At 46.1% G+C, this 9,435-nt stretch overlaps 1 protein-coding gene across 2 annotated transcripts in view; it reads right to left on the bottom strand.

Annotated features, from left to right (window-relative positions):
- The window catches only part of sec24d (SEC24 homolog D, COPII coat complex component), a 22,786-nt gene extending 13,568 nt beyond the window's left edge, over nucleotides 1-9,218 (bottom strand). Inside the window, exons 1-11 of one of the 2 annotated variants that reach the window (XM_056612457.1) lie at nucleotides 9,110-9,218; nucleotides 7,992-8,188; nucleotides 7,096-7,195; nucleotides 6,142-6,278; nucleotides 4,770-5,186; nucleotides 4,608-4,739; nucleotides 3,848-3,978; nucleotides 3,089-3,200; nucleotides 2,527-2,654; nucleotides 1,202-1,340; nucleotides 574-689 (exon numbers count right to left, since the gene is read on the bottom strand). In XM_056612457.1, coding sequence (XP_056468432.1) covers nucleotides 574-689; nucleotides 1,202-1,340; nucleotides 2,527-2,654; nucleotides 3,089-3,200; nucleotides 3,848-3,978; nucleotides 4,608-4,739; nucleotides 4,770-5,186; nucleotides 6,142-6,278; nucleotides 7,096-7,195; nucleotides 7,992-8,130 — 1,551 coding nt within the window. In that variant the 5' untranslated portion in view covers nucleotides 8,131-8,188; nucleotides 9,110-9,218. Of the gene's footprint in view, nucleotides 1-573; nucleotides 690-1,201; nucleotides 1,341-2,526; nucleotides 2,655-3,088; nucleotides 3,201-3,847; nucleotides 3,979-4,607; nucleotides 5,187-6,141; nucleotides 6,279-7,095; nucleotides 7,196-7,991; nucleotides 8,189-9,109 lie in introns of both variants that reach the window. The other variant, XM_056612456.1, reaches the window with a different exon arrangement.
- Nucleotides 9,219-9,435: the final 217 nt, after the last annotated feature.

Raw genomic sequence — 9,435 nt, 5'->3', positions numbered from 1 at the left:
ATTACGGTTCAGTAAAATTTCAACAACATTTGCATTTATTTATGAGGATTAGGTTCAGGAATGAAGTTTGAAATTGTTAAGTGTAGGTATAGGTATATATATGTAGGAGGATAGACGGAGCTGTTTGTGTCTAATGAGGCGTGGTTTTGGCCAGGATTAGGATCAGGGTGTGGAAGCCAAGACTATTGTTTTAGGTCATGCATCTGCCCTCTGACCAGGTGAGATAATGCTTTGAATTACATGGAATAGAAGAGGGACTATTCTGCCATATATACTGCATAGTTCAACATTTTGGTTTGCCCAGCTTTGAGGAAGCATTTATACTTTTTAAAGAGTTACGGTGGATGCTTTAACCCAAACTGCCTCACATTACATTACAATTATTTAGCAGAAGCTTAAGTCCAGAGCGACTTAAGTCAGTGCATTCAACAATGAAGATCCAACCCAAAAAGTGCGAGAACAATACAAGTCCATTAAAGGGCAGTGCAGTGACGTAACAGTCCAGTGACTGCAGGACTCTCAGCATGGGTGAACCCCACACCAGGGTGGCCCCAGAGAGGGGAACAGGGCTACCTTGCAGTAGTCCAGGGTGGCTGAGAACTCGTAGGAGCCCAGCGACAGCTCTGGCCTCTCGTAGAAGTCCATCCGTCGGCCCATGTGGTCCAGGTGTTGGAAGTAGAACACGGGCACTGTGGGGAAGGGGGGGAGAGAGCAGGAGGGGTTATAATGGAAGATCAGGACCAGTAAGAAGAGAGAGTCGGGGTCAATGCATTGAGGGGGAATTCAAATGAGCCAATCACTAGCTAGCGGCCTCGATTTATGATTAACCCCAGCTAAACGTAATATACTGTATATCTAAAGAATAACCATTTTTGGCATTCTAATTTAAAGATTATCAGAAAGAAAATGAATGAATCAATCACTAAAATATACCGTCATACAATCAATTAATAAATCAAACAATGTTTGATTCAAACATTTAAAAACAACATCCCTGACTGAACTCCAAACGTTCAGACAAAACCTTCCTTTCGAAAAAACGATAGTGTTCTCCACTGATTGGCATCATGAATAAAAACAACAAACTATATTCCATATTTAACTCAAAACGGTTATGTTTCATGTAGAAGGAAAGCTGGAGGGACGGACGGACGGACGGGCGGAGCCACGGGGAGAGGGTCTCCTCCAGGTCTGAGCTCACCTTCGTTGACGCAGTTGCAGAAGGCACACTGGAAGCGGCGGCCTCCGTCGATGAACTGCATGTAGGGACACATGTAGGCCTTGCACCGGTTGCACCTGATGGGCCCGGTCTCGCCGTGGTTCACTAGATAAAGAGGTGTCTGGACGCACACACACACACACACACCCACACACACACACACACACACACACACAAACAGAGACACACACACACGCACACAAATGAATGCATGAATAACAATGCAGACAGTACCACGTCCATGTTGATGCAGAGAGTATATTAGCAGACAATAACTCAGTATCGAACGCTGCAATGCGACGTGATATAAAAAGGTTGTCCAAAGCATGACCATAGACTGGGGATTTTCAGCCGATCTGAAATGATTCTTTGTTTTTATTGCTATTCCGACATGCGAATGTGTCGCACATTCATATAAAATCCATTCGTCTATGGCGGAAATGCAAACAGCCTATTTTGCGACCATAACAAAGCAGTTTTAACGATTGCCAAAGCCTACAGATTTTGCTTAAAGCAAACAATACTACCGCTGAACAATATCGGCCTACCCCAAAGATAGATCAATCGCAGGCTTGCAGGTAACAGAGGGCGTATAATGAACACACTGAGCAATACAAATTCTCTTTTTGACAGGCCAGTGGATTAGGAAAACATCAAGATGAAGAACAGCAGTACTTAATAAAACTCCAAGCAGAGGCGATGGATTCCGAAGCACGGTGAATCATAAACGAAACATTGCCCAGGGCAACGACCGTCGGTCGGTGGGCAACCCTCCACGGCACTCAGGTGATCTACGTAAACACGCGGGAGAGCCCAACCGACGTCCGAGTTCTAAATGTGTGAAGCACGTCGGGTCGACCTCTGGGAGGATAGCTGGTAGCTAATTAGCACGGGAGGGAGGGAGAGGAAAGGATAACATTGCCTTAAAAAGGCCTTTGGGGGCTCGGACTCCAGAGAGTCAGGGAGTATCTAAGGGAAAGTTTCCCCTTCACGGCACAACATCATCCAGTACAGCACAGAGGTTGTCACAAGAACACTGGAACTTTCCAGAAATCAGAAAGAGGAAAAGGATAATCATGCCTTCCCAAACAAGAACATGGTTGGTTTTCGTTTTCACCATCAATTTAAAACGGTGTTTGTCCGAGGGAGAGCCCACGATACGGGTGATGTCTTTAAGAGACGTCCAAGAAACTGTTACTGTCTGTTCAATACAGAGTGTGTTGAACTAAAGAACTGTACAGAAGCGCTTCAGAGGGGCCTCTGCTGTTTCCATGAGGGCCATCCATCCATCAGCGGCCCGGTCTTACCTCGTTCTTTGGCACGACGGCGAAGGGTTTGATGATGGTGGCCAGCGGCACCTGGCACTGTTTGGCCAGCTCGGCGGTGCAGGGGAGGGTGTAGGTGGTGCAGCGCATGAACCGGGGGCTGGCGTTACCTGGGGAGACCACAGCAGAGGTGGAGGTTATCAGGGTGGAGCGTGGAGGCTGTCGGGGGAAAGGGGGACGCGAGGGGGCAGGTAACATGAGGAGGGTCCATCCTTATGGAACATCATAAATCTTGTTTCTATGAACATCCTTACTGTACCGACAGAGATATATTGTTGTTTCTCTTTCTTCCGACAAATACGTGCGTATTGTAAGTCGCTTTGGATAAAAGCTTCTGCTAAATGCCCTACATGTATGATATTTATTGCATATTTGTTGTTTATTGCAAATAATGACCCAATCTGTGTGTGAACATTGAAGAAAAAATGGGGCAATTCTCCAAAAGTATTGCAGTATTTTGACCCTGGAAGTTTGGGGTAAAGAAAATGAAGGTCATCGTTCCACATAAACACACTGACGTGTTTGTTTATTCACCGGGCCGTACCTTGGTCCTGGACTGTGAAGTCGGTGGTGACCAAGGGGGGAACCTGACCCCTGACGTTGGTAGCGTAGACCTGTCCTCCTCGCTTGGCCTGATCGTCCTCGATGACCTGGGTCTGAAGGGAATCGTCTCATTCATTATCTACAGGACAGGCATTGGTTCAATTCAACAGTGTTCAGAGTTAAGCACAGATTGCTTGTTTAGATAACAGCTGATTCGTTATTGGCTAGCAGGGACTATGCCGAGGGAATCTGTTGGCGACTCATCACATTTACAAAAGAAAGCAATGTTTTTCCTTGATAAATAAATAGTTGAAATTAGAAAAAAGATTGCTTTATTTTGTCAATATCATGATTCTAATTTCAACTATTTATTTATTAAGGAAAAACATTGACATCTATCACAGATGTTGTCATATGATAGGACACGCCTACAAATGATTTCCTGTGACGCTCTGCAGAAACAACACTTGCAACGCCTGCAGCTCATGCAAAGCAAGGCCCCCTACAAGAGGAAGCAGTGACTCAGTGGTGGTGAGTAGGTCAGAACAGGCACATGTGTTCCTCCTCACTACGATTAGTTTGAGACCAAAGAAAACCAGACGCTAAAAACTGCATCTTGGTAGTAGAAGTGATAGTAAAAGAGAAAGGGATATCAGAGCCCCTCTTTCTGTACCAATCTGGGAAAACATACGGCACTTCAACCAGTGTGTGGCACAAGCTGTCCATGGAGGCCTGGAGGTTGGATGGGTGTTCTACTCACAGGGCTAGGGATGGAGTCAGGGTCCAGCTTCTTCTGAGGCGGGCCGGCCATCGCTGATCCTGGGAAGGCACCCGGGAATCCTGGCTGGGGCCCTGCCATCTGGCCCCCAGCCATTTGGCCCCCGAACTGGCCTGCAGGGAATTAGGTGATTACACGGTTAATTATTCACAAAGCTGCCAGATTTAGTTAACTATTAACCGGGCCATGGGTGGTAAATAACACCCTGTTCTGTCTAGGTAGACTCGATATTGATAACAATTAGATGAATGATTATCTGGGATCAATCCTGCGATATTATAGCAGAGTTTCTGCGGGGAGACGGCTAATAGCCTGGGCTGGAAACCACAAGATGCAACACTTTCACAAGAGTTTCCTGTTTCGTTACGGAGATATTCTACTGAAGAGAACCAATTTGAGTGGACGAAGCGGTTCCGAGGGAGAGGTTGAATAAGTGCATTTCCACCGTGGATACTCTGCTAATGCGAATTTGACACTTATACAGACACTTGTTAACATTTTACTGCTGCTCCTTGTTTGTGTTCGCCCATTACGTGCTTACAAATCCCCGCCTCCAGCAACAGAAACAACATGATTGACCGAAACAAATATGAAACTAAAGTCAGTGAACCGTCTGTTCACACAGATTCAAGATCGCCTGTCATCAGACTGCAGATTTAAACCCAAAGTTGGTTTGTTTTGCTCGATTCCAGGTCTCCATTAGTGTTGTAGGTGCGGTTGTAAGCCAGCTATCGTGTCGTACCTTGCTGCTGGGGGTATCCCGACGGACTATTGGGTCCCAGGCCCGGCTGCTGATAGCCCCCCACTCCTGGGCCAGGTGGACCGGCGTAGGGCCCGCCCATCCCTGCCATTGGTGGACCAGACATTTGTTGGCCTGCCATTGGTGGACCAGACATTTGTTGGCCTGCCATTGGTGGACCAGCCATTTGGTGTCCTCCCATTGGAGGCCCAGACATTTGGGCACCACCCATTGGAGGACCAGACATTTGTTGGCCTGCCATTGGTGGACCAGACATTTGTTGGCCTGCCATTGGTGGACCAGTCATTTGGGATCCTCCCATTGGTGGACCAGGCATTTGGGGGCCGCCCATTGGTGGACAAGGCATTTGGGGGCCGCCCATTGGAGGCCCAGACATTTGGGATCCTCCCATTGGTGGACCAGACATTTGGTGGCCTGCCATTGGAGGACCGGTCATTGGCATGCCTCCCGGGGTCGACGGGTGGGGGGACATCTGGGGGCCCATCCCTGGCTGAGACGTGGGCTGGAACGGCTGTGGTGCTGCGGGGCTGGCCTGAGGCGGGCTCTGCATAGGACCTGGGGCTGCAGGCAACGCACAAGAACACACACAACCATCAAGACACAATAACACAAACAATAAGCAATACACAACAACACACACAACGATCAAGACACCATGACACAAACAATAAGCAATACACAGCAACACACACAACCATCAAGACACAATAACACAAACAATAAGCAATACACAACAATACACACAACGATGAAGACACCATAACACAAAGAATAAGCAATACACAACAACACACACAACGATCAAGACACAATAACACAAACAATAAGCAATACACAACAACACACACAACGATCAAGACACAATAACACAAACAATAAGCAATACACAACAACACACAACGATCAAGACACCATAACACAAACAATAAGTAATACACAACAACACACACAATAATCAAGACACAAGAACACAAACAATAAGCAATACACATCAACACACACAATAATCAAGACACAAGAACACACACAATAATCAAGACACAAGAACACACACAATAATCAAGACACAATGAAACACTAAACCCAGACATAAAGACTTCCATCAGAGAGAGATCAGAGAACCAGAAGGACCTCATTAGCAACATGATCAGGGATATAATTAGCTAATTATAATTAGGGAGAGAAAGGTCTGTGACCTTCTTTTGTTCTACCATTTGTTTATTCACAAAGATAAACATCAATGCACACATAAGACAAACCCTGTTTTCTATAAAATATAATAACTATCTATAAAATACTGAGTATAAATGAATAAAGTTATGCAACAAGTTCCTCCCAATACATTTTCTTAGACTGCACAAATGTATCAATGCATAAATAAAATATATAAATGTTTTCTATAAAAAGTAATACCTCATATTCAAAATGCTGGGTTTAAATTAAAAACAGTACGTTACAAGTTCCTCCCCATGCATTTTGTCAGACAGCAGTGAACTACAAGGGCATTTTAACATACCGTAGTTCCCAAGGTTCATAGCGCCCATCTGATTGGTGAGCTGCTTTGCGGGAGGCGGAGCCTGCTGGCCCATGCCAGGGTACTGGGTCTGGGGGGGAGCACCGTAGCCCGCCGAGGAAGCTGGGGCACCTGGGAAACTACCGGAGGGAAGAAGCTCTTTGAATGACTCGCCCGCTCTGTCATGCATTCAACATAAGCACTGGTGATGAAGAAACTAAGACATGATGAAGTCATTCAAAATGTAATGTATGTTGTACGTCCTGGCACCCAAAAAATATTACTCATCATTGTGTAGCAACTTATCCTGGCTATCTTGGGGTTAACCTGGGTTAACCTAGCAATTGTAAGTGTCAGCACTTGTTTCTATGAATATCTTTACTGTACCGACAGCGATATGTTGTTGTTTCTCTTTCTTCTGACAAACAAAATCTACTGACTTATAGTAAGTTGCTTTGGATAAAAACGTCTGCTTAATGCACTAAATCGAAATGTAAATTTAAAAACGCTCGCCAGGTTTTACCGCAAAAATATTTATGCACACACATCTCTTTAAATACAGTGTGAGTTTCAATTCCCTGATTGTCCGTTTGCACTGAGATCACCTTCCTCCACATCCATTGCTTGTGCTCTGATTCTAAGGCAGACGAGATGACAATCCATCGTGTATTGAAGGCCTAATGAACACAAAAGGCTAAGAAGATACACTGCACAATGGAGTCTCCAAGGAGTTTCAAACACAGACTCAAGGAGGAGCTTGCCTAGTCACCAAACGCTCAGCTCAAATCCTTAAATAGTGCTAATATAAGCACCACAAACTTCTTCAACCCATGTTTGACAGATTATCTTGGGTGTAACTAACAACTAACAGTCATTCACCCAGTCACTGCTTCATTCAGACGACATTCGCCCACAGTTTGACCGGGGTCTAGTGTGAGGGAGGTGTGGTAGGCTTACCTCGGTGCGTGCGAGCCGTTCTGCTGGGCGTTGGGATTGTAATGGCTTTGTGCCGGTGGGGGCGGTCCACCTGGGCTTGACCCTGGCGACTTCATCCCACCTGAGGAGAGTAGAGTCATGTCACTGCGTGCTCACCCGCACTGTATCTGCACTGGAACATACAGGCCTGATTTAAAACGAGGCTCAGCAACATCATAGGAAAATCATATCGTGTGGAATACATTATCTGTATCAGGGTGGCTAGATGGGTTAGGGTTGAAGAAGCTGGCCCCTAATGTACGCACTTATTGTATGTTGTACATCCTTGCACTTAAAAATAGTACTTAGCATTGTGTAGCGTCTTATCCTAGCTATCTTTGTTGTATACGGGAATGGGTTAACCTAGTGATTGTAAGTGCTTGGCACTTGGTTCTATGGACATCCTTACTGTACCGACAGCTTTATGTTGTTGTCTCTCTTACTTCTGACAATTGTACTTATTGTAAGTCTCTTTGGATGAAAGCGTAGACGAAAGCCCTAAATGTAAATATAAATGTAGCATACTTACACCATCTGTGTTCAGGTTGAATTCACATCAGCACATTGATTACCATGTTTATATCCTACGTATATTACGTGTCATCTACCAAAAAACGATTTGCTTTGAAATAAATCCAGAATCACCCACATGAATGTGTATATATTCACCCATACATGTTGATGAACAGGAGGTATAACACTCTGCCACAGAGGTGAAATTACAGGGACGGAAATCCTTACGTTAATGATGGGTCTGTAGGCATGCCCGGGCCCATAATTAACATCTTGATGCACCTGTGTCCACGCCTACTCTAACACCACCTTGATAAAGGCCTATCCCCTCTCCTGGGAGCCCCATTGTACTCAGAGGACCGTACCTGGTGGTGGTGGAGAGAAGGCCTGTTGCTGGCCCCCATAGTGCCCATAAGTGTGCTGGTTGGGGCCCGGCCCATAGCCCATGGCCCCAGGCTGGGCCTGGGAGTACGGCGGCGCAGCTACATAACCCTGTTGACTCATGTTGCTTAGGGATGGCTTTCACTGTCTCCTCATGCCACGAAGAACCACTACAGGCAACCTGTGGAGTGGAATGGAAAGAACACAAATGTAGATCGTTTATCGATGGTGTTTATGACATATAAATCCCTTTTGAAACATTAAAGTGTGCAATATACACAAACTTTGATTATATCTTGCAACCTGTTGAGCTTTTGGCCCGACTTGGTTCGATATGCGCTCTCCAGAGACGACGGTTGTCTAAATGTTTATTAAAAGGAAGGCCTACACTACAGATAGTAAGTCCACACTCAACGTGGAACATGGACCTTTGGTTTCGCTTTATTGTGCCACACTTGATGTCAATTCAAGATAATACAATCGACTCGACTCGACTAGTTTCCTGTGTCTTGTTCGTGTCCGAGTATGTAATCCAAAGGCGTTCAGGAACTAAATAACAACAAGTAAATTGAGTTGGCGACAGCTGTCACAACAACAAAGCTCCGGTTCCGATTGTGAACAGGCCGGGACAAGAGGGACTCACGACGCTTTGAGCCCATACAATACACACATTGTTAGTTTCTGTATCCAAAATAAAGACGCACACCCGACCAGGGACCACCGCTGGAGTGGAGTCAGCCACTGCCCAGGAATTGCCACGTCAAAGATCCGTTATGCCCGACATCAAACCTCAGCATCCCTTCCTCCCCACCAACAACACAGTCTATTATTGTGATACGTTGTGTTTCCCTGTGATGATGCACATTCAGGACGCGGACAATCAGACCACCAGCCAGACCCCCTATAACCAATAAACCCCAGCGCGTAATAAACAACATAGCGACCCCGAAACATGCGACGTTACAACGCGGACGTGTGTGCAAAGTTTTCTCCCTTAAACCCCTCAGAACTCCAGCCGCCACGACCACCGCTGGCTCGCAGCCCGACGTGGCGTAGGGATGTTGCCCCTATCCCGTTTAAAGGGTGAAACGTGTGGGTTTACCTGGAATAAAGGCGATGGGTGCGCTCTTCTCCTCTGTCCGGGTCCCTGCTGCTGGAGAGTGCCACGTCAAACTCCTCCACACGCACCGGCGCCGCTCGGCGCGTCACACACGGAGAAAGGAGAGGGGATGGGACTGCGCATGCGCGGTTCGTATGAAGCCCGTACACGTCAGCACAGGGGACTTTTCGTTTTCGTTTTTTTTAGGGGTCCAAGCCAACAGGTTGGATCCCTATTGTTTTTGTAAGGATTTTTTTTATTATTATTATTATTAGGGGTCCAAGCCAACAGGTTGGATCCCTATTGTTTTTGTAAGGATTATTCCTATT

The sequence above is a fragment of the Gadus chalcogrammus genome, chromosome 17, assembly GCF_026213295.1.
Source record: "Gadus chalcogrammus isolate NIFS_2021 chromosome 17, NIFS_Gcha_1.0, whole genome shotgun sequence".
Classification (NCBI taxonomy): Eukaryota; Metazoa; Chordata; class Actinopteri; order Gadiformes; family Gadidae; genus Gadus; species Gadus chalcogrammus.
This window is presented reverse-complemented; position numbering and strand designations above follow the sequence as displayed.